This window comes from Xenopus laevis, chromosome 7L (assembly GCF_017654675.1).
Source record: "Xenopus laevis strain J_2021 chromosome 7L, Xenopus_laevis_v10.1, whole genome shotgun sequence".
Lineage (NCBI taxonomy): Eukaryota > Metazoa > Chordata > Amphibia > Anura > Pipidae > Xenopus > Xenopus laevis.
Genome location: NC_054383.1, coordinates 135,023,727 through 135,049,767, shown reverse-complemented (window position 1 = coordinate 135,049,767; position 26,041 = coordinate 135,023,727). Strand labels below are relative to the sequence as shown.

General features: G+C 42.0%; 1 protein-coding gene across 2 annotated transcripts in view; it reads right to left on the bottom strand.

Annotated features, from left to right (window-relative positions):
* aplp1.L (amyloid beta precursor like protein 1 L homeolog) overlaps positions 1-21,302 on the bottom strand; it is a 33,717-nt gene extending 12,415 nt beyond the window's left edge. Inside the window, exons 1-6 of one of the 2 annotated variants that reach the window (XM_018224616.2) lie at positions 20,987-21,302; positions 5,234-5,386; positions 4,522-4,651; positions 3,907-4,019; positions 2,945-3,117; positions 2,301-2,476 (exon numbers count right to left, since the gene is read on the bottom strand). In XM_018224616.2, the coding sequence (XP_018080105.1) occupies positions 2,301-2,476; positions 2,945-3,117; positions 3,907-4,019; positions 4,522-4,651; positions 5,234-5,386; positions 20,987-21,055 (814 nt within the window). In that variant the 5' untranslated portion in view covers positions 21,056-21,302. 2 annotated transcript variants of the gene reach the window in all.
* Between the last annotated feature and the right edge of the window lie 4,739 nt (positions 21,303-26,041).

Genomic DNA, 26,041 nt, shown 5'->3' with positions numbered 1-26,041 from the left:
CCATGATAAAAAAAAAAAAAAAGCAAAAATGGAAGGAGGAAGATTTGCTTTCCTTAAAGGGATACTGTCATGGGAAAACATTTTTTTCCCAAAACACATCAGTTAATAGTGCTGCTCCAACAGAATTCTGCACTGAAATCCATTTCTCAAAAGAGCAAACAAATCTTTTTATATTCAATTTTGAAATCTGACATGGGGCTAGACATATTGTCAATTTCCCAGCTGCCCCCAGTCATGTGACTTGTGCCTTCACTTTAGTAGAGAAATGCTTTATGGCAGGCTGCTGTTTTTCCTTCTCAATGTAACTGAATGTGTCTCAGTGAGACATGGGTTTTTACTATTGAGTGTTGTTCTTAGATCTACCAGGCAGCTGTTATCTTGTGTTAGGGAGCTGCTATCTGGTTACCTTCCCATTGTGCTTTTGTTTGGCTGCTGGGGGGGGAGGGAGGGGGTGATATCACTCCAACTTGCAGTACAGCAGTAAAGAGTGATTGAAGTTTATCAGAGCACAAGTCACATGACTTGGGGCAGCTGGGAAATTGACAATATGTCTAGCCCCATGTCAGATTTCAAAATTGAATATAAAAAAATCTGTTTGCTCCTTTGAGAAATGGATTTCAGTGCAGAATTCTGCTGGAGCAGCACTATTAACTGATTCATTTTGAAAAAATTTTTTTTTCCCCATGACAGTATCCCTTTAACTCCTGTAAAAAGTATAACCGTTGATTACCTTTCTTAGTAATCGAGGCAGTATTCAAATCCCATGAGAGATCATCCGCCAGGTTTACTCCGAAAAACGTCACATTTTCCTGACTATCTCAACCATCCTTCTCTCTGTTTTTCTTCCTAAAATCAATCACCATGTCTTTGGTCTTTCCCACAATTTAAAATGAAGTTGTTATTCTGGCACCATTTCGCCAATTCTTCAACCTCCTTCGTGTATAGAGACTCCTCACTATCATTAATGAGACCTAACACCGTTGTATCATCTGCAAACCTTACTATGTGCTTTGAACTATACGGAGCCACACAGTCATGCGTTAGTAGAATAAACAGGAGGGGACTCAGCACACAACCCCGAGGAGAGTCTAAATCTGGCCATAGACGTAACAATTACGATCTTTCTTGGAAAAGATGTTTCCAAAAAAGATCATTCGTTTCAATACACACGTGTGGAGCTGAATCGTCAGATATACATTATAGAAACATCCAAAATAATAAAGTTCCCAAGAAAAGTCAATGCTGCAGGATTAACCGCTCAAACTTCTGGGTTTATTGCCAACACAACATGTTTCAAGCCCTGTGAGGCAAGTGTGACCTTGTCTTGACAAAGAGCCTCACAGGTCTCGAAACATGTTGTGTTGGCAATAAACCCAGAAGTTTGAGCGGTTAATCCTGCAGCATTGACTTTTCTTGGGAACTTTAATATTTTGGATACTACTCCAGCATCCGCGGCGGAGGTGCAACACAAGAATTCTGGCTAAAAACCTAAATACCCTGCTAGTAGGTTTGAAGGTAACAGTCAAACATACATATACATATAGAAACATATAATACACAAAAGCCATGAATATCCTGTAAATTATATCCTTATAAACGGTGAGTTCTGATGTCATCAGTTATAAACGGTGAGTTCTGATGTCATTTCTGTCACATGACTCATTGAAATTTGTGTATTATAATAAATAAAGTACCCCCAGTTGTAAAATATGAGGATATTAGAAGTTACCTTCGGCCTCGTGTCTTTATATGGTCATGAAACTCCTCGGTAACTTATAATATCCCTATATTTTACAAAAGGGGGTACTTTATTCACTATATATCTGATGATTCAGCGCTAACAATGGCCGATGTTTGGGTCCCTTCAAAGGCACCCGATCAAAATTTTCCGATCGACCGATATCAAAGTCTTCTGCCGATATTAGTCGGCACGTTTCCCACCATACACGCACCGAATATCGTACGAAAATGAGTTTTGTACCATATTCTCTGTTTAGTTTATGGCCACCTTAAGGGGTATATTTATCAAAGAGTGAAGTAAGAGGTCGCCACCGTCCTCTAGAGTGAAACTCCGCCACTCTCCATTCATTTCTATGGCATTTTGAAAGGCGCATTTATCAAAGGATGAACTTTCACTTTCACCCATTGATAAATACTCTTTTAAAAATCCAATAGAAATAAATGGAGAGTGTCGGAATTTCACTGGAGGATGGTGGTGATCTCTAACTTCACTCTTTGATAAATTATTTGAAAGGGATCCGGGCACAGGTATGTACAGCTATGTATAGGGGGTGACAGACCTTTAACCTCAGGGGGTACAGTGGGGGCAGCACTCGTAGTCTCCTCCTCATCTCCAGGTCCCACAAAATAGTCATCCCATATGGCGGGAGTGTGCTCGTCAGTCTCCACCCCAGCGATGTCTTCTTCACCTTCCTCCACCACTTCCACATTGTCCTCTTCAATCTCCACTTCATCCCTGGCACAGAGGGGACATAGACTCAGACCTTACTCCAGCATAACCCTTTGTTTACATCATAGGTCCCCAACCTTTTTTTACCCATGAGTCACATTCAAATGTAAAAAGAGTTGGGGAGCAACACAAGCATGGAAAAGCCAAATAAGGGCTGTAATTGGCCATCTGGTGGCCCCTATGTGGACTGACAGCCTACAGGAGACTCTACTTGGCAGTATACTTAGTTTTTATGCAATTAAAACTTGCTTCCAAGCCTAGAATTAAAAAAAACACCTGGTTTAAGGCCACTGAGAGCAACATTCAAGGGGATGGTGAGTAACATGTTCCTCACGAGCTACTGGTTGGGGATCACTGGTTTATGTGGTGCCTTATCCCTCTGTACCTGTAGTAACATGCCATCCTACCCTTAACTGAAAGCCACCATAGTGTAACACCTCACTCCAAACATGGACCACTTAGAAGAACACTTACTCTTTCTCTAGTTCTTCTGTTTCAGGTGTGGAGCTGGGGAGGACTTGGGTAGGTTCCACCTGCGGGGGGTTGCGGGTGGGGCAGCATACATATTCCACCCCTCGGAAACGGTCAAGACGGCATGGGAGCAGCATTCCATAACTGTGCAGATCTAAGTCCTCGGCCGCACATGCCTGTATAAGGGCAGATAAGCACTTTGTTATTACAGGCCACAACACTTGGGACATTGGTGGACAATTAAAGGATAAGTAAACCTTAAAAATAAGTGAATGTAAACTTGATGTGGGGGCTATTCTAAACAATTTTGCAATGTACATTCATTATTTATTTTGTTTTTAATTCCAAGATATTAAGGGATACATGTACTGTGATTATTATGAATTAATTTTGTTAAAACAGCGCCACCTGCTGGTCATTTTCCCACCAGTCTGACCACCAAGTAGTCAAGTAGTCTGATGTTCTTCTGCTTAGGAATATAATTAGAAACCTTTCTCACATCTTTCCTAAGCAGAAGAACATCAGCCTCTTTCTTTCTCCTGACAACTTCCTTGACTACTTGCTGGTCAGACTGGTGGGAAACTGACCAGCAGGTGGCGCTGTTGTAACACAACAATTCATTCATAGTAACAGTACATGTATCCTTTAATATCTTAATTAAAAATAAATAAATAATGAATGTACATTGCAAAAGTGCTTAGAATAGCCCCCTCGTCAATTTCACATTCACTTATTTTTAAGGTTTACTTATCCTTTAAATCTACATCCCATCCCTCCACGGGGAGCTCTTGATTACTCGGATCGGGGGCAGTGCCCTCTCTGCCCAGCCTTAAAACCAGTCATGAAGACAAGGTGGCAGAATAAAGAGTGTAATGCCCAGAAGGTTAGGGGCCCCCAAGTGACATTGGGAGAGGAGCACCCCACCTGCAGTATCACCCCCCGACACTGTAAATAGGATTCCTTACCGTTCGGGCAGTCTCATGCCAGTGCTGGTAACTCTCACACACATCCATCTGCTCGCGGTGAAGGAAGCGGCATTTGTCGGGCACCAGGAGGGCATCGCTAATGAACTCCCCCACTGCAACAATAATGGAGACTAATAGAAAACAATAACAGCCCATAAGGACCAACTGTAAACAGGACGCCTTACTGTTTATTTCATTTAGTAATAGATTCTTTCCTCAGCCACTAGGTGGTGCAACGAGCAGTAAAAACTCTCTGGATCCTTGGAATATGGCACTGCTGCAAACGTTTCAGGCATGAAGGAAACCAACCTTCTCGTCGTTCTTGTCACTCCCCTCTAGATAAACTAGTTATTTATTATCCATTTTTATATAAAGCTGACATACTCTATAGAGCTTTACAGCGATTGTTCATGATTCCCATCAGTGCCCAGTGGAGCTTGCAATCTAAGGTCCCTATAACATTCACACTAGGGTCAGTTTTAGCAGGAGCCAATGAACCTGATAAAATGTCCATCATAGATTTGGACACCATAGTAATTGGCCCCATACATCATCATTATGCTCTGGTGCTGACTCAATAGGCCGCTAGAGACAGGAATCCATTTAGACACTCACCCAGGCAGTGATACGGAACCACTATATGCTGGTGACCTTTGCACTCCGACCTCTGGTTCTGACACCAGTTTGTCACTGTCACCGGTTGAGCAGCTTCAGCGACTCCTGTGATTTGTAGCTCAGGGTAAATCTGAGGGAGAGAAAAAACCCAATGGTGACGCTGGGAAATATTTTGTAGCGCGACTGCAATAATCCACATTGTGCACTCCAGCCAATCCCTGATGCTCGTGACTTGACTTCATTATACACTCACTGTAACAATGATACCCGATACTCATTGTATTCATAGGGGAAATAGATCATAAAGATAGAGAAGTCAGTATGTTTTCCCAGAAAAGGTGGCAATTCTACACCAACAAACTGATGTATTATAGAAGCACAATAACTCAACATGTCTTGTGCCTTTATATAGTCACAGAACAACCCCTCAGTGACTTCTAATATCCTTATCATTTACAGTAGGGGGTACATTATCCCTTATAATACATGAGTGATACTCAGAGTTCCCTGTATAACTCAGCCTGCAGCCTTGTGCCTTTATATGGTCACAGAACAACCCCTCAGTGACTTCTAATATCCTTATCATTTACAGTAGGGGGTACATTATCCCTTATAATACATGAGTGATACTTCCCCTCACTACACCCCACACAGATTGGAATTGGTATAAAGTCCCGGCACACAGGATAAGACAAATAAATTCAGCCCTTACCTCTCGGCAGTATTTGAGAATCTCATCTTTGCTGCTCCCAATACAGCTGGGAATCCCCCGGGAGTCCGACAGCCACTGCCCGTTGGTCAGATCCATATGAAGTGGAACTCGGCCACAGAATAAAGCCAGCTGGGGTCGCCATGCTGAGAGACACTGTAAGAAGGAGAATAGTGAACATCAGGCAGATAGAAATATATTTTTGAATGAAAGTGCAGAAAGCCTGTACAGAGCATCACCATATAGATACGTCTGCATAGTGACCCCCCATATAGCTGTATAGGTAGTGATGGGCGAATAAATTTGCCAGACTTCCTGAAACTGCGTCGAAAAATTTGGACACGCATCGGAATAGTCGCTCGCGTCAAAACCGTCGCACATCAACATCATTCGGATTGACGCGGGCGAAGCGGGACAAATTCGCCCATCACTGTGTATAGGCAGCCACAGATTTCTAAATGGTGTACCCATAGGTCAGACGTTCCCTTTACCCCTCCTGCCTCCTAGATAAATTGTGGGCATACTTTTAGTATGTCATAGAACGACCAATTCTAAGCAACTTTTCAATTGGGTTTCATTATTTCTTTTTTATAGTTTTACAGTTATTTGTCTTTTTCTTCTGACTCTTTGCAGCTTTCAAATGGGCGTCGCTGACCCCTTCTAAAAAAAACAAATGCTCTGTAAGGCTACAAATGTATTGTGATTGCTACTTTTTATTCTTGATCCTTCTCTTCAGACTCTCTCCTATTCATATTCCAGTCTCTTATTCAAATCAATGCATGGTTGCTAGGGGGATTTGGACCCTAGTTACCAGATTGCTTAAAATGCAAATTGAAGAGCAGAAGAAAATCAGTCTCTTTCTTTCTCCTGACAACTTCCTTGACTACTTGCTGGTCAGACTGGTGGGAAAATGACCAGCAGGTGGCGCTGTTATAACAAAATTCATTCATAGTAACAGCACATGTATCCCTTAATATCTTGGAATTAAAAATAAATAAATAATGAATGTACATTACAAAAGTGCTTAGAATAGCCCCCTCATCCATTTTACATTCACTTATTTTTAAGCTTTACTTATTATTTACTACAACATTTAGTATGTTATAGAATGGCCAAATCGAAGCAACTTTTCAGTTTGTCTTCATTTTCTATTTATTTTTATTATAGCTTTTTAATTATTCGCCTTCTTCTTCTGACTCTTTCCAGCTTTCAAATGGGACTCACTGACCCCATCTAAAAAACAAATACTCTGTAAGGCTACAAATGTATTGTTATTGTTACTTTTTATTACTCCTCTTTCTATTAAGGCCTCTCCTATTCATATTCCAGTCTCTTATTCAAATCAGTGTATGGTTGTTATGGTAATTTGGACCCTAGCAACCAGATGGCTGAAATTACAAACTGGAGAGCTGCTGAATAAAAAGCTAAATAACTAAAAAACCACAAATAATAAAAAATGAAAACCAATTGCAAATTGTCTCAGAATATCCCTCTCTACATCATACTAACAGTTAATATTAAGGTGAACAACCCCTTTAAAAGACAAAAGTCAGACATGAGGGCTGAGCAGTTAATAAGTCAATTCTGATGCTGGGGGGGGGGGCGCCTTCAGAAAGGACCAGATCAAGGTTGACAGCAGCCGGCACCGCACTCCCCAGACTCCTCCGAGACCTGAGCTGGCTACACATGGCCACCCGACCCTCTCTGGGCCTAATTATCGCTTCTCTACTCCTGTTTGTCTCATATTTCTCAAATAACTTTTTCCGCCTGTTATTTCGCTTAAAGCCCCTCTGCCTCTGTTTATTCTCCCCTCTCTCTCGCTCTCTGAGATGGGTTGCTATGGTAACCGCTCCCGATGGAGATGTTCTATCTTTCTCTGTTGCCATGACGACAGTTTCCCAAAAGAATGCAACAGCGGCTCTCTCTTATCTTCCCTGTGATCCATCTCTCACCCCCTCACCTCTCTCTCCTTGTTGTAGCTCAGCCCCTGCACTTGGCTTTCTCTGTTCCCCATATATTCCCCATATGTTCCCCATATATTCCCCATCTGCACCTTATTCCCCATATATTCCCCATATATTCCCCATCTGCACCTTATTCCCCATATATTCCCCATATATTCCCCATCTGCACCTTATTCCCCATATATTCCCCATATATTCCCCATATATTCCCCATCTGCACCTTATTCCCCATATATTCCCCATATATTCCCCATATATTCCCCATCTGCACCTTATTCCCCATATATTCCCCATATATCCCCTATCTGCACCTTATTCCCCATATATTTCCCATATATTCCCCATATATTCCCTATCTGCATCTTATTCCCCATATATTCTCCATCTGCACCTTATTCCCCATATATTCCCCATATATTCCCCATATATTCCCCATCTGCACCTTATTCCCCATATATTCCCCATATATTCCCCATCTGCACCTTATTCCCAATATATTCCCCATATATTCCCCATCTGCACCTTATTCCCCATATATTCCCCATATATTCCCCATCTGCACTTTATTCCCCATATATTCCCCATATATTCCCCATATATTCCCCATATATTCCCCATATATTCCCCATCTGCACCTTATTCCCCATATATTCCCCATATATTCCCCATCTGCACCTTATTCCCCATATATTCCCCATATATTCCCCATCTGCACCTTATTCCCCATATATTCCCCATATATTCCCCATATATTCCCCATCTGCACCTTATTCCCCATATATTCCCCATATATTCCCCATCTGCACCTTATTCCCCATATAGACCCTGGCTCCCTGTGTCACCTCTAGCCTCTTGGGTTACAGGACCTCTGACATATAATATACCCCCCCCCCCACTCTTCTCATTTCCCTGACTCCTTCTCTGTCCTGTGTCCCATGTGCCCCGATCCATTATCATTTTATGGCTTTATCATATGTACCATCTTCCCTCTAACTCAATTCTCTAATCCGCTCATTTCCTCTCTCTCTGTTTCTCCCTCTCTCTCTCCTTCCTCCGCACATTAACCCTTTCCCTCCTGGCAGAGCCCCCGTACTGTCATTCAGCATTTATTTAATTAGATGGGCCAACATATTCCAGAGTGTAAAGCCTGAACAGAACATCACTAGAGTGTAAGTATTTATGGTGTAAGTATTTATGGTGTAAGTATTTAGAGTGTAAGTATTTATAGTGTATGTATTTAGAGTGTAAGTATTTAGAGTGCAAGTATTTAGAGTGTAAGTATTTATAGTGTATGTAGGACAGGGGTAGGACAAGCCAATTGGGTGATCTAGACAACCCAGCCAACCACCGTGCCCCTCCCAAGAGGGAGACCCTACAAAAGGTCCCTGCCCAGCACCCCCCATTGTTGCACCCGAGGCAGGTTCCCCTCTTACACTACAGAGGCCAAAGAGGCCAAACTCACACCAGTAACTTGGCTTCATATCAGAGACAGTGGCAAATGCCATTGGCTACTACTTTGTATCTCTGCTTAAAGCTACAACCCCCAGGGAACCCAGATCTGTATCATCCAATCAGTCATAGCGAGCGTTGCAGAGTGTCTCACAGCAGTGTTTTATTTTTATTTATTTAGCTTTTGGTTGAACAGATCTCCAGTTTAGAATTTCAGACGCTATCTGGTTGCTAGGGTCCAATTTACCATAGCAACCAGGCAGGTAGAGCCACTGGAGATGAACAGAAGAGGTCTGAATGCAAAGATAAGAAATAGAAGGTAACAATAACATTGCATGTTAGAGCAATGCTTTTGGATGCCAGGGTCAGCGACCTCTGGGAACAAGCAAAAGGCAAAGAAGAAGAATGAAAAAAACGATGAAAACCCAAGACCAAATTATCTGTTCACTTAAAAAGGGTCATTAGCCTTGATGTAGTAAACCAAAATCTATACTGAATCTTTCTATTCAGGCCTCTCCTATTCATATTCCAGTCTCTTATTCACATCAGTGCAAGGTTGCTAGGGGAATTTGGACCTAGCAACCATATGGCTGAAATTGCAAATAGGAGAGCTGCTGAATAAAAACATAAATAACTCAAAAACGACAAAAAATAAAAAATGAAAACCAATTAGAAATAGTCTCAGAATATCCCTCTCTACATCATACTAACAGTTCATTTGAAGGTGAACAACCCCTTTAAAGGATAAGTAAGCCTTAAAAATAAGTGAATGTGAAATTGACAAGGGGGCTATTCCAAGCACTTTTGTAATGTACTTTCATTATTTATTTTGTTTTTATTTCCAAGATATTAAGGGTCAGGCCACACTGGGCGTTTTGGGGAGATTTGGTCGTCTGGCGACTAATAGCCTCGTTTTTGCGGCGACCAATCTACCCAAACGCTTTCCCTCACTCTGCGCCGGTTAAAATTAAAAAAACGCCGGCGCTAATCACATGTGGCGATTCGTTTTCCAAAGTCGCCCGGAGTTTTTTTGTGAGGCATCTTCGGGTGACTTTGGAAAACTATTTGCCACGTGTGATTAGCGCCGGCGTTTTTTCATTTTAGCCGGCAGAGAGTGAGGGAAAGCGTTTGGGGAGATTGGTCGCTGCATAAACCAGCCGATTAGTCACCAAATCTCCCCAAAAGCCCTGTGTGGACTTACCCTAAAGGATACATTTAGGGGCACATTTACTAAGGGTCGAATTTCGAAGTGCTAAAACTTCGAAATTCGACCATCGAATTGAAAAATTTGATAGTCAATGGTTTTTTTTGTTTAAATTTAGGTGTTTTCGATCGAATTAAAATTGTTCGATTGATCGTAGAAATCGTTTGAATCGAAAGATTCGAACATTTTAATCGATCGATCGAACGATTTTCAAAAAAAACCTTTGACTTCTAAAAACTTAGGCAAATGTTGGCTATAGGTGGTAGGCGGTCCATATAGGCTAACATTGCAATTCGGCAGGTTTAAGGTGGCGAAGTGTCGAAGTCGACGTTTTTAAAGAGACAGTACTTTGATTTTTGAATGGTCAGATATTCGAAGTATTTTCAATTCGAATCAAAGTCGAATTTGGCCTATTCGATGGTCGAAGTACCCAAAAATTACTTTGAAATTTGAAGTTTTTAAATTAGAAAATTCACTTCGAATTCACTTCAACCCTTAGTAAATGTGCCCCGTACTGTTACTATGAATGAATTTTGTTACAACAGCACCACCTGCTGGTCATTTTCCCACCAGTCTGACCAGCAAGTAGTCAAGGAAGTTGTCAGGAGAAAGAAAGAGGCTGATGTTCTTCTGCTTAGGAAAGATGTGAGAAAGGTTTCTAATTTTATTCCTAAGCAGAAGAACATCAGCCTCTTTCTTTCTCCTGACAACTTCCTTGACTACTTGCTGGTCAGACTGGTGGGAAAATGACCAGCAGGTGGCGCTGTTGTAACAACATTCATTCATAGTAACAGCACATGTATCCCTTAATATCTTGGAATTAAAAATAAATAAATAAATAATGAATGTACATTGCAAAAGAATAGCCCCCCTCATCAGTTTTACATTCGCTTATTTTTAAGGTTTACTTTTCCTTTAAACTAGACTCAAATGATGAACAAGAATTGTTGGTAACAGAGTCACAAACACCTTTCCATCAGAATAACAAAGCCAGGGGGCAGATATTAAACATTCATTTGGCAAATACGCAGGGAATTAAAAGCAAAGGTAAAGTGTCAGGGAAAAGATGGGAAAGAAGAAGAAGGGTCACATGGATTTATAAATAATATATTGTAAGGTTTGTTACATAAGGCACTTTAAGAGCATGGGATTTGGGTCATATTCCACCCGGGACGATGGATTAATGTGCCTGATAATTCTGCAACTGACGTCCACTGAGCAGCTGATACATCTCTGAGCCCTCGTCTGCCTTGTATTTTGTTACATATATACAGCCTATAAGATCCGTTATCCAGTAAACTCTCAACTACAAAGGTGCAGTTTCCCGTAGGCTCCTATTTACGCGCTTAATCCTTTGCTGGTAAACGTCTGGCTCTATGATAATAATACGGTGCCTTTTAACCTCTGACGATGGCCCTTTACTGAGTTTTAATAAGCCTTATGATATCAGGATCCACATTAGCGTGAGACCCCTTATCCAGAAAGCCAAGCAGGTCCGATGCTGGTATTAGTTATTAAGGTGGAAACCTTATATTGGTGAATAGGAAGCAACAGTGCAACATTGTATCTCAGTTTGTTTATTTAAATGTTATTCCCTACAAAATATCTAGGTGGGTTTCCTCTAGTCCCGCCCCTACCCCAAATATAAACAGGCTCATTCATTGGCTGATAAATCTGCCCCGAGTGAGTGTGACTGGGCCCTTAAAGTGCAAGCTCCACAGAATATGTCAGCTCATCGTGGGTAATAAAGTCATTTGGCTCCTACAGAATCTTGGGGCTGAGCAGAATCTCGGATCGATCCCTTTATTCAGTGCCCCCCACTGTACCTGATGAATTATACAGGAGAAGCGTCTGTTGTTCTGTCATGTCCGTATCTATTATTTAAGGGTCTCAACACTTTCTGCAGCGCAGCCCGACCCTCAGACAATAAAGACCCAGCCGTGCGCAGATTCAACTGAGATTTAAAAAAATCACTAAACCTTCATTTTCTAAATAGAAAAGAAGCTCTAGTTCTGCTTGAAGATTCTGCTTTGTATGAGCAGCACCATTGTTCTCTTCCTCGTCCCCATCTCCTTATTCACTCATTCCAACCTCCCCCTGCTGACAGGCCCTGGCACAAGGCTACAGTTTGGGCCTGGCCCGATATCTCCTGTGACACCATTTGGGTCATGGCCTGTTGAAAGTACGTGACGAATAAAGGTGAACAAAAAAAAAACATTTCCAGAATTTGCTAATATTAGAGCATGCACTATTTAGCAGGAACAGCCGCTAAGTTTGCTCATAGTCTGTACAGAGAGATCCCATAAAACTATGGCAGCATAGGTATTCCCTGTACTAAGCACAATTCAGCAGGAACAGACCCAAAGTTTGCTCATAGTCTGTACAGAGAGATCCCATAAAACTATGGCAGCATAGGTATTCCCCTGTACTAAGCACAATTCAGCAGGAACAGTCCCTAAGTTTGCTCATAGTCTGTACAGAGAGATCCCATAAAACTATGGCAGCATAGGTATTCCCCTGTACTAAGCACAATTCAGCAGGAACAGTCCCTAAGTTTGCTCATAGTCTGTACAGAGAGATCCCATAAAACTATGGCAGCATAGGTATTCCCTGTACTAAGCACAATTCAGCAGGAACAGTCCCTAAAGGTGGCCATACACGGATAGATCCGCTCGTTTGGCGATGTCGCCAAACGAGCGGATCTCCCTCCAATATGCCCACCTTGAGGTGGGCAATATCGGGCTGATCCGATCGTGGGCCCTAGGGCCCAACGATCGGATCCTAGCGTTCGCCAAACGGGCAGTCGGATCGCGGGACCGCATCAACTAACAGATGCGGCCGCGATCCGACGGGATTTTTAATCCCATCCGATCGAGATCTGGCCGACTTTCGGCCAGATCTCGATCGGGGAAGCCCGTCGGGGGCCCCCATACACGGGCCAATAAGCTGCCGACACAGTCTGTCGGCAGCTTTTATCGGCCCGTGTATGGCCACCTTAAGTTTGCTCATAGTCTGTACAGAGAGATCCCATAAAACTATGGCAGCATAGGTATTCCCTGTACTAAGCACAATTCAGCAGGAACAGTCCCTAAGTTTGCTCATAGTCTGTACAGAGAGATCCCATAAAACTATGGTACATAGGTATTCCCTGTACTAAGCACAATTCAGCAGGAACAGTCCCTAAGTTTGCTCATAGTCTGTACAGAGAGATCCCATAAAACTATGGCAGCATAGGAATTCCGCTGTCCTCTGTCAAAATAAAAGTTGAGTGAGACATATCTGTAACCTCATTGTTTCCCGAGGCCCCGGGGTCACTTTAAATATGAAAGTAATGATAAAACATGATTCAGTCGGATTAAACCCAAAATAAATATATGGATCTGAAAATAAATTGGGCCAATATATCTGTCTAGATTCAAGTTTATGTGCAACTCCCCAGTGGGGAGAAAATTATTTAAAATGGAAAGTAGCGATTGCCAGAATTGATAAAATTATATCATATGATGGAAAAACAATCAGTTTTTTCACAGTCTCAGACCTGAAATTCTAATGCGTTTTTGGCATCTGTGGGAAATGCGTCTGAGCAGCAGGAACCACATATATTTATTTTATACATTGTATAGTACATACACCTGAATAGCATTTAATATATATATATATATATATATATATATATATATTATACACAAGAATCATAAATATCCTGTAAGTTACATCCCTAAAAAGGTGCTCAGTGATGTCACATGACTCACTGAAACTTGTGCATCATAATAAATAAAGTACCCCCTGTTGCAAAATATAAGGATATTAGAAGTCACCTCGGAGTTCCATGACCTGTATAAAAACTTACAGGTCATAGAAGTCCTCTTTGACTTATTTTGTAATAATTTACAATAGGAGATATATTATTCACTATATATAGCCTACTAGTGATGTCATCAATTATAATTCATGCTGTAATCTCAGCTAAATCACATGACCCTTTAAATTAACCCTTATAATACATGAGTGATACTCAGAGTTCCCTGTATAACTCAGCCTGCAGCCTTGTGCCTTTATATGGTCACAGAACAACCCCTCAGTGACTTCTAATATCCTTATCATTTACAGTAGGGGGTACATTATCCCTTATAATACATGAGTGATACTCAGAGTTCCCTGTATAACTCAGCCTGCAGCCTTGTGCCTTTATATGGTCACAGAACAACCCCTCAGTGACTTCTAATATCCTTATCATTTACAGTAGGGGGTACATTATCCCTTATAATACATGAGTGATACTCAGAGTTCCCTGTATAACTCAGCCTGCAGCCTTGTACCTTTATATGGTCACAGAACAACCCCTCAGTGACTTCTAATATCCTTATCATTTACAGTAGGGGGTACATTATCCCTTATAATATGAGTGATACTCAGAGTTCCCTGTATAACTCAGCCTGCAGCCTTGTGCCTTTATATGGTCACAGAACAACCCCTCAGTAACTTCTAATATCCTTATCATTTACAGTAGGGGGTACATTATATTTACAATAGGAAATGTTCAGCAGGACATGTGAGGGTACAGCTTCCCTTTATATTCACACTCCAGTATATGATTTCACTGCATTATCACAAGCCCCTATGACTCACCAAATACCTTGAGTAGAGAGCGAGTATCACGTGTGTATCAGTGGATCAAACCATATGTTACATTGTCAGATAAATGTGTCTTCATATCTAGAGGAATATGCCCCCTGATTATATGCAGGATTATCATTTGTTTCCCCTTAATCGGTACAGTATGAGGGTGAAGCTCCCTGTGCTTTTGTGTTTGGAAGTAGGAGCTGCCATGCTGTGTCTTTCAGACGCTACAGTAACTATAAGTACCTGTGTCTGTATGAAGAAACAAATTGGGGTCTTATTTAAAATAATCACAGAGAATGATGGGTAAGAGGGCGGAGCCTGTAACAAGTAGGGTAAGTGAGTTGTCCCTTCTATCCAGGTGTGTGTTTACTTTCACTGATTCAGTTATACCATGTGACACATACAAATACAATGATGGGTATTAGTCTGTAAGGACAGACAGACCTACGGACAGAGAAGCCACACGGACACATCAGTATTTAGAACGGCTCTTGCCTCCGGATTTTTTGCTATTAGGGGAGTTTATGGGACTGAAGGGAATGTCTGGTCGTATTCAAGTTAAGGAGTGTGGTCTATTGATTGTAGGTTTATTATATGAGGCTCTATAAAGGTTTGTTACAGCTCTATGTTACACATGTGACTCGCACACACACTAACACACACACATACAGACAAACACACACACACACTCTCTGTAGCAAATAGATCTGATTGGATAGAACGGCAGAAAGAGATGGTAACGAGATGTATCTATATATATATATATATATATATCGATTCGGTCAATAGATAGAAAGACAGGTATATAGATGATAGAATACATACATAGAGAGATGATTCATAGATAGATAGATAGATAGATAGATAGATAGATAGATAGATAGATAGATAGATAGATAGATAGATAGATAGATGATAGATAGATAGATGATAGATAGATAATAGATAGATAGATAGATAGATAGATAGATAGATAGATAGATAGATAGATAGATAGATAGATAGATAGATGATAGATAGATAGATAGATAGATAGATAGATAGATAGATAGATAGATAGATAGATGATAGATAGATAGATAGATAGATAGATGGTAGATAGATAGATGATAGATAGATAGATAGATAGATAGATAGATAGATAGATAGATAGATGATAGATAGATAGATAGATAGATAGATAGATAGATAGATAGATAGATAGATAGATAGATACAGTAGATGATAGATAGATAGATAGATAGATAGATGATAGATAGATAGATAGATAGATAGATGGTAGATAGATAGATGATAGATAGATAGATAGATAGATAGATAGATAGATAGATAGATAGATAGATAGATAGATAGATAGATGGTAGATAGATAGATGATAGATAGATAGATAGATAGATAGATAGATAGATAGATAGATAGATAGATAGATAGATGGTAGATAGATGATAGATAGATAGATAGATAGATAGATAGATAGATAGATAGATGGTAGATAGATAGATGATAGATAGATAGATAGATACAGTAGATGATAGATAGATAGATAGATAGATGATAGATAGATAGATAGATAGATAGATAGATGGATAGATAGATAGATAGATAGATAATAGCATAGATTCATAGACATCGATAGAGAGATAGATAGATAGATAGATAGACAGACAGACAGACAGACAGACAGACAGACAGATAGATAGATAGATGGTAGATAGATAGATGATAGATAGATAGATAGATAATAGATAGATAGATAGATAGATAGATAGATAGATAGATAGATAGATGATAGATAGATAGATAGATGGATAGATAGATAGATAGATAGATAGATGGTAGATAGATAGATGATAGATAGATAGATAGATAGATAGATAGATAGATAGATAGATAGATAGATAGATACAGTAGATGATAGATAGATAGATAGATGATAGATAGATAGATAGATAGATAGATGGATAGATAGATAGATAGATAGATAATAGCATAGATTCATAGACATCGATAGAGAGATAGATAGATAGATAGATAGATAGACAGACAGACAGACAGACAGACAGACAGACAGATAGATAGATAGATAGATAATAGGATAGATACATAGACATCGATAGATAGATAGATGATAGATAAACAGACAGATGGTTGGATAGAGAGATAGAGAAACGATTGATTGATAAATAGGTATATAGATAGATGGATAATAGATGGACAGAGAGACAGATACATGGACAGATAGATTTGAACCAAAAGGTACAGATAAAAGAGGGACAGTTGGACAGACAGACAGATACATGGACAGTATAGCAGATAGGGGGAGCAGATAGGGTGATTATGTCACTAAGAGAATGAGATGAGAACCAATCAGAGATGTAGCTGGTGACCCCTATATGGCTATTGTTAGTGTGAGTGACAGTTTCACATGACAGCTGGGACAGTGCCCTCTTGTTCGTGTATAACAGTGCCCCTGTGTGCTGAGCAGAGAGAGAAGGGCAGTGCCAGGGGGAGACAGAAGATGTTCCCTGGGATGTGGCAAAACAATAGCCGGCCACCTGGCCCACATGCCCTTCACTTCCCTGTGTAACTGCCCCCGTTACAATTCCTTCCATTTACACTCACGTCCCCAGAACCAGCGTCTGTCTATAAGGCACCAATCAAAGTGCTTCACTCCATGTGGCTCCAGAGCCCTCTCAAGGGCCTCATATTACATTTTATGGGCTCACCATTTTATTATTATTAAAGGGATTCTGCCATTATTTTTATGATATTGTTTTTGTTTCTAAATGACACTGTTTACACTGCAAATAATTCACTCTACAATATAAAATGTCATTCCTGAACCAGCAAGTGTATTTAGTTGTAATATTGGTGTGTAGGTGCATCTCAGGTCATTTTGCCTGGTCATGTGATTTCAGAAAGAGCCAGCACTTTAGGATGGAACTGCTTTCTGGCAGGCTGTTGTTTCTCCTACTCAATGTAACTGAATGTGTCTCAGTGGGACCTGGATTTTACTATTGAGCGCTGTTCTTAGATCTACCAGGCAGCTGTTATCTTGTGTTAGGGAGCTGCTATCTGGTTACCTTCCCATTGTTCTGTTGTTTGGCTGCTGGGGGGAAAGGGAGGGGTGAAATCACTCCAACTTGCAGTACAGCAGTAAAGAGTGATTGAAGTTTATCAGAGCAAAGTGCCATGACTGGGGGCAGCTGGGAAACTGACAATATTTTTAGCCCCATGTAAGATTTCAAAATTAAATATAAAAAAATCTGTATGGATTTCAGTGCAGAATTCTGCAGCAGCTCTATTAGCTGATGCATTGTGAAAAAAAAAGCATATTTTCCCATGACAGTATATATTATTATTATTATGATGATTATTATTATGTGCCACTGGAACAGGTGGCGTGTCGGTGTTATTACACGAGTGGTATAATCATCAGCACAGGTGGAGCAGTCCATAGCGCAGATAAAATAATCTGTAGCACAGGTGGAACAGGCAGCAGCACACAAGGAACAATCAGTAGAACAGGTGGAGCAAAGACAAGTGAAGCAACAAATGGAACAGTTAAAGCAAATAGTGGCAGAGGTGGAGCAAGCAATAACACTGCTCCACCTCCATATTATTATTATTATTATTAATAATAATAACATGTATTTATATAGCTACAACATATTTTGCGGCACTGTGTGCTACCGTATATCTGTCACTAACACACAAGAATCCATAAGATGATAAATCTGCCTCGTCCCTCACTTGAGATCATTTCAGAAGGTCCCTGGGGCCACACACTAAAAATCTTTTTAGGTCCCCCATCATTCTTGCAAGATTCTTATTAAATCTGTCAGGAATCTCCAACATACTATAGTTGAACTACATCTTCCAGCATCTTCTGACAGCGAGCTTGGCATCCCTGAATCATTTTATCCCCCCACTGCAGGTATTGTAAATAATGGACTATATATATATATATGTCTTCCCATACAGGCCCCCTGCTATATTTAAGCAGAGCAGTGCAGCCTCTGTATTCAGCTTCTCTATCACTCGGGGTCAAGAGCAGCAGTGCAGAACCAAACACCGCCCTGTCGCACCAACCAGCTCCATGTCCATTACTTACAATTAGCTGTGCCATTAATCTCAGTCCCGGCATGTGTCACTGCACCATTCTCTGCTGCTCCTCCTGTTATTAACCATGACTAGAATGAAAGTCCTCCTGCCAGAAATGCCATCAAAATGCCCCAGGCCAGCAATATCTTTAGCGGTTCCCAATAGGGGCAGTTGCACAGGCTACTGAATTTATAGTGGAGCTCAGTAGAGCAGCGACTGAAGGGAGTAAAACCAGGGATAGTGGCAGGACATGGAGACAACTGAGCAAAGTGGTCACCATAAAGCAACATACTGCTGGAAGGGCAAGATTGAGATAGTATGGTAAGATGGGTTAGTTAGGCAAGATGGATACATATGGGGAGAATTTAGACACTATGAGAGGATGGAGAAAGTAGGACAAGACAGAGACAGGTTGGAATTATTTAGACTGAGGGCCGAGATGAAAATGGTAGGACAAAATGGAGATAGCAGGGCAAGATGGAGACAGTATGGCAAGATGGAGACAGTAGGATAAGATGGAGACAGTATGACAAGATGGAGACAGTAGGACAAGATGGAGACAGTAGGACAAGATGGAGACAGTAGGGCAAGATGGAGACAGTAGGACAAGATGGAGACAGTAGGACAAGATGGAGACAGTAGGATAAGATGTAGACAATATGACAAGATGGAGACAGTAGGGCAAGATGGAGACAGTAGGTCAAGATGGAGACAGTAGGGCAAGATGGAGATGGCAGGGCAAGATGGAGGCAATAGGACAAGATGGATACAGTAGGTCAAGATGGAGACAGTAGGGCAAGATAGAGACAGTAAGTCAAGACAGTAGGGCAAGATGGAAACAGTAGCGCAAGATGGAGATGGCAGGGCAAGATGGATACAGTAGGACAAGATGGAGAAAGTAGGATAAGATGGAGATATAATGGCAAGATGGAGACACAAGAGCATGTTGGTGACAGTAGGACAAAATGGAGACAGTAAGGTAAGATAAGGACAGTAGGGCAAGATGGAGACAGTAGAACAAGATGGAGACAGTAGGAGAGGAAGGAAGTAGTAGGACAAGATGGCAAAAGAATAGAAGAATGGAGAAATGATAGTAGTAACTGTAGGGCAAGATGGGGGCAGCCACACTGTGTAACAGCAGTTGTTATTCCAACCTGTAGCCCTTCAGTTGTTGTTAAAGTTGCAACACCCACCAACAGCCTTGTAGTTCAACATCAGCGGATGAGCCCAAGGTTGGACAGTCTTACTGTATATAAAAAATAGGGGAGATCGATTGTGCAGTAGAACCTGACACCCCGACACCCCCAGTGCATCAACCTCATGCCTGTGCCCTCTTTTGTGCCAGTGTCGATACTGACCCCTCACCCTTAGCTTTAGAAAGGGGCCCCTCACTAGATCATTGTTCATACAATATGGGGATCAACAGGTAAATTGGCACCCCTGCAGCAACCTGTACCAACCAATCAGCAATTTGTATTTTTTCTGTCTACTGCAGGCTGACATCTCTAATTGGTTGCTATGGGTTACTGCATTGGTGCAGTTTTGCCCCCGCCATGTATTATTTGATATATATATATATATACATATATATATATATATATATATACATATATATATATATATATATATATATGTATGCCACTGTTAGTGCAGCAGCAGAAGGGCCACTCATTGATTTTCCTTAATTTAAGATTTCAATTCCCACATTGGGGGGTCTCTAAATATATATTTTACTGCCATGGCAGTCTGGATTGTAAGCTCCTGAGTCAAGTACTTGGCATGTGGCTTTTATTGTAGCCTATACACTACATACATGACTACAGAATATATAAACAATCATTTCTTGGCAGGGGATCTGAATACTGAACACCACTCACTAAGACAGGGTGTTCCTCTAGGCTGTAAGCTCATGAGACAATTCTTCTGAATGTAGCTTGTATGGCTAGAAGCCTGCTGTACAACACTATGGAATAGATTGGTGTCATATAAAGGAGACAACAGTAATCAGTGCAGGACACATTAGACTAGATTACTAATTAGATTAGTTGCCCCTGCCGTAGTATTTCTGTCCCTGCTGATGATCCGTGTCCCCTCCACCCCTTCTACCAGATCAATATCGACTCCCTGCGCACCCATCACAAGCGAATTAACCCCTCTGTTGCCGTGTTAGGTTGAGTGCGGGGGTAATGCATGAAGATAAAAGCCCCCACTGGTGCCCACCCATAAATACAAGCTAATAAAAACATGCCCTGGATCGTTCCATGCTGCGTCCCCCCTGCAACTATAGAGAGGGGCTCCACCCAGTCCAGCTGTGCCCACTGTCTGCACCTTTCTTTTCACCCCTGCCCTTGCTTTTAGGCGAAGCCGCCCACCCTCCACCCCCAGATGTGGCGTTACCAGTACCCCCCTCACCTGTGCACCCAACAGAAGGAGACAGCTGACATGCAGAAGGCTGGTCTTTAATCTCTCCGATGCACCCATGTTCCTTCTCCCGGGGGTGCTGAGTGATGCTGATGGAGCAGGGAGGACCAGCGTCTTGTGCCTGTGGCACCCTTGGGTGGGTCACCCTGTTTTTGGGAATCTCAGCCTCTTTCTCTCTGTGTCACAGATGCTGTGGGTACATGTGTGTGTGCGGCTGCCAGTGGTACAGATATTGGGTCTGTTCCTGCACAAGCCTCGTTCTGCTATACAAAGACGTGTCCCATCCCCCTCCTCATCTGTCTCTCTTTCTCTCTCTCTCTCTCCTCCCCTCTGTCTTTTTCTATCTCTCCTCCCCTCTGTCTCTCTATCCCTTTCTCCTCCTCCCTCTCCTCCCAGCACCCAATCTCCTTCTACGGACATTTCTATCATTCTCCACCAAACCAGGAGGAAATGGCATGAAATATTCAGGAGCCGAGTGACAGACGAAGCCTCATCCTGGGTTCTGCTCTGGAGGCTGACCCCTAAAATGCAAAAGTGGGGCACAAATAAGAAGGCAGATTAAGGAAAAGCAAAAATATTTATTGTGCGGCTGTTGGAGACCCCTCCACAGTTTCCTTCCTATTGATTCCTGACAATAACACATCTGTGCAAGCAGCCAGAAATAGGGATTGGTAGCACTAGATAGGTACCTAATATATAGAGACAAGAGGAAAGTGTTGGAAGGGTTACTGTCTGCTCTCTCTCATTTCCCTACAGAAATAGGGATTGGTAACACTAGATAGGTACCTAATATATAGAGACAAGAGGAAAGTGTTGGAAGGGTTACTGTCTGCTCTCTCTCTCATTTCCCTACAGAAATAGGGATTGGTAGCACTAGATAGGTACCTAATATATAGAGACAAGAGGAAAGTGTTGGAAGGGTTACTGTCTGCTCTCTCTCTTTTCCCTACAGAAATAGGGATTGGTAACACTAGATAGGTACCTAATATATAGAGACAAGAGGAAAGTGTTGGAAGGGTTACTGTCTGCTCTCTCTCATTTCCCTACAGAAATAGGGATTGGTAGTATTATATGGGTGCCCAGGCCCGGACTGGCAATCTGTGGGTTCTGGCAAATGCCAGAGGGGCTGCTATAAGGTCCAATACAAAGTCAGTATTTAGTGGGCTGGTGGGGGCTGTTTGGGCCCCTGTGTACCTGAAATGGCAGGGCCTATTTTAATTCTCAGTCCGGCCCTGTCCAGGTTGCCTAATATACAGTTAGGCCCATAAATCTTTGGACAGAGACAACTTTTGTCTAATTTTGGTTCTGTACGTAACCAAAATGAATTTTAAATAAAACAAGTCAGATGCAGTTGAACTGCAGACGTTCAGCTTTAATTCAGTGGGTTGAACAAAAAGATTGCATGAAAATGTGAGGAACTAAAGCCTTTTTTTTAACACAATCCCTTCATTTCTGGGGCTCAAAAGCAATTGGACAAATTAAAAAAGTGAAAATAAAATGTGGTTGAAAAGCCTTTGCTGCCAATGACAGGCTGAAGTCTTGAACTCATGGACATCACCAGATTCTGGGTTTGCTCCTGTTTAATGCTCTGCCAGGCCTTAACTGCAGTGACTTTCACTTGCTGTTTGTTTGTGGCCTTTCTGTCCCAAGTTCAGTCTTCAACATGTGAAATGCAGCTCAATTGGGTTCAGATCAGGTGACTTGGCCATTCAACAATATTCCACTTCTTTGCTTTAATAAACTCCCGGGTTGCTTTGGCTGTATCTTTTGGGTCATTATGAAACACCTCCCAATCAATGTGAGTGCATTTAGCTGGATTTGAGCAGACAGTGTCTCTGAAGAGCTCACAATTCATTCTTGTGCTTCTGTCCTGTGTCACATGATGGATAAACACTAGTGTCCCAGTGCCACTGGCAGCCATGCACCCCAAGCCATCACACTGCCTCCCAAATGTTTTATACACAACTGTGCTATGCTTTGGATCATGAGTTGTTCCACACCTTCTCCAGACTTTTTTCTTGCCATCATTCTGGTAGAGGTTGATCTTGGTTTCATCTGTCCAAAGAATGTTTTTCCAGAACTGTGCTGGTTTTTTTAGATGTTTTTTAGTCCAATGTAGCCTTTCTAGTCTTGATGCTTATGAGTGGCTTGTACCTTGCAGTGCAGCCTCTGTATTTACTTTCATGCAGTCTTCTCTTTATGTAGACTTGGATATGGATACTCTACCTCCTGGAGACTGTTGTTCACTTGTTTGGCTGTTGTGAAGGGGTTTCTCTTCACCATGGAAATGATTCTGCAATCATCCTCTCATTCTATGAACGGCAGGTTGCCCTTCTTCATCTTCCTTTCCAGGTGCCTAATTACTCCTACTTAACTCCTTGGTAAAGACAAAATCTGAGTCATATAATTGGGCTACAACAGTGTTCCTGGCTTTTTCCCCTCCTGGTCACTTCCTGATGAAACGTACTCAGGAGATCTGCACGCTAATGGCCCATTCAGGATTTTGTAGATGTTTGAAAGAGTCTCCTATTATGAGCACCTACTTTGCAAGAGAGCACCAATTAAAGGCAGCCTTGAGGTCAATATTTGTTTTTTTTTCTTTGTGTTTCTAATTCATCCTTCAGTCTTATTGGCTGGCTGGTCACTGTTAATATTGTCCCAATCATGTAAGTAAATTTCAGAGTCACTGAGGCTGGGACCACCAATATGGCCACCTCCCAACTTGGGAGCATCAAGATGGCCATCTCCTGACTTGGGAGCATTAAGGTGGCCATCTCCTGACTTAGGAGCACCAATATGGCCATTTCCCCAACTTGGGAGCATCAAGATGGTCACCTCCCAACATGGGAGCACCCCAAGGTGGCTGTTTCCCGACTTGGGAGCATCACGACGGACACCTCCTGACTTGGGAGCATCGAGATGGCCACCTCCTGACTTGGGAGCACCACGATGGCCATTTCCTGACTTGGGAGCAACAAGATACCCATTTCCCGACTTGGGAGCATCAAGGTGACCACCTCCTGCTTTGGGAGCATCAATATGGTCACCTACTGACTTGGAAGCACCAAGGTGACCACATCCTGCTTTGGGAGCATCAAGATGGTCATCTCCTGACTTGGAAGCACCAAGATTCCATTTTCCCACTTGGGGGCATCAAGACAACCATTTCCTAACTTGGGAGTATCAAGGTGGTCATCTCCCGACTTGGGAGCACCAAGATGGCTGCCAGTAGGCCTTTCCTGCTTGCCACCTGCAAGATGGCCACTGTTGACAGCCATAATTTGGTGGCCATGTCCTTGCAAAATGTGACCAGGATCTCCCCCCCCCCCAGAGTTCCATGGTGATGTATATGGAAGTAAATGTATAATATCTTGTCCTCTACCCAGAGCATGGCCAAACCCTCTCTCAGAGCTCTCCTCTATGGCAAGTACCACTCTACTCTCATTTCCCTACAGAAATCAGGACTGGTAGGCCACACATTATAAATGGCCTCTCAGTTCCCCTCCGGGTCTGTTAATCAATTGGCTTCTGCTACATTCATCCAGGAAGCAGAACCAGCAGTGCAGATAATATAAAAAGCCAGGCACATATTGCTTTCAATAGCAGTGACATTTCTTTCTGTACAATTTCAAGTGATGATTTTATCAATGAAGGCTGATCCCTGGCTATGTGAGTTAAATAACATAAACTGAGTGTATATGTTTCATTAGGAAGCTGTTTCCCAGCGCCAGATGCAGCACAGATCCATAGTGTTACTATGCCAGTGCATAATCCTAGCAACGCTGAAACAATGTGTCACGGGATTAATGAGATGCAGGCAGCGGCGGGACTCGCTGAAACCTCTTTGATCATAAACTGATAGATGATGTCAAGGAAACCTGTTAATACAGGGAGGATGGGCTGGAATTAAAGGGGAAATAGGACATAACAGGGGTATCTGTGTAGCGCTTATGTTACCATTGGTCTGTAAATCAGATTCCCAAAGGGCAAAAAGATATTTACCATTATGGTTCTTTATTTATATAGTGCAACACATTTCTGCAGAGCTGTATAGAGATTATACATCAGTCCCTGCCACGGAGGAGCTTACAATCTAACATCCCAACCCCATTCACACTCACGTGGTGGACACTTAATAAAGGGACTGATCCCAGATTCAGATTAGCCCTAAGAGTGAGATTCTGTAGGACCCAAATGACTTTATTTACCCAGGATGTGCTGACATATGCCGTGGAGCTTACAATCTAAGGGCACAGTCACATTCATTAGGGGCAGATTTATTAGGAGCCATTGAACCTGTCTGTATGTATTTGGGGTGTGTGAGAGAACAGAATTATCCGGACGAAATTCAATCAGAATGAGGAGACTCCCTGTCGGTGATTGAACCCAGAGCTGCCATACTGAACCGCTCCAGGGAGTGACTGGGAATCATTTTATCACTTTTTTTATCTAGATATTTGTGTTTGTTTTGATTCAGAGCTGCCGTGATTGCTCTTGTGAGTAAGACACATTCAAAGATTCTAATGGAACAGTGACCTCTGCTGGACAAATATAGTAGAACATGTGCTTTTTCTTTCCAAGCATTTCCATGAGAGCAGTAGACATGGGGTGATATAATGATCCTCTAACTCTCCCGCTGAGAGGGGATCCCTCTTTCAAGTCCGTATTAGTTTCAAAGCCAAGTTGTTTGGTGTCTGAGAGATTGTAAGCTCTGTGGCACAGCCTGGACGGATGTGTATGACAGTACTGATGTCTGGATTACATGGGGGGAGTGAGGAGGGATTTGTTCCTAATGATTGTGGGCCAGGCTAAGTGACAGGCAGGAGGGGGGATGCCATTTGGAGATGTGTATCAGCCAGGCCAATGAGTGACTAATGGGCAGCTCCATCATTATCTCATGCGGCAGCTTTATTCCAGAGCATTATGGGCCGAGCTGATCAGCATCACACAGAGCCTCAGCCCAGCGGCCCCCATCATCATATTAGTGGTTGCTGAACGGCTTTCAGGCAGCATTCTGATTGGTGGGCAAGAACAAATACTAAGGAT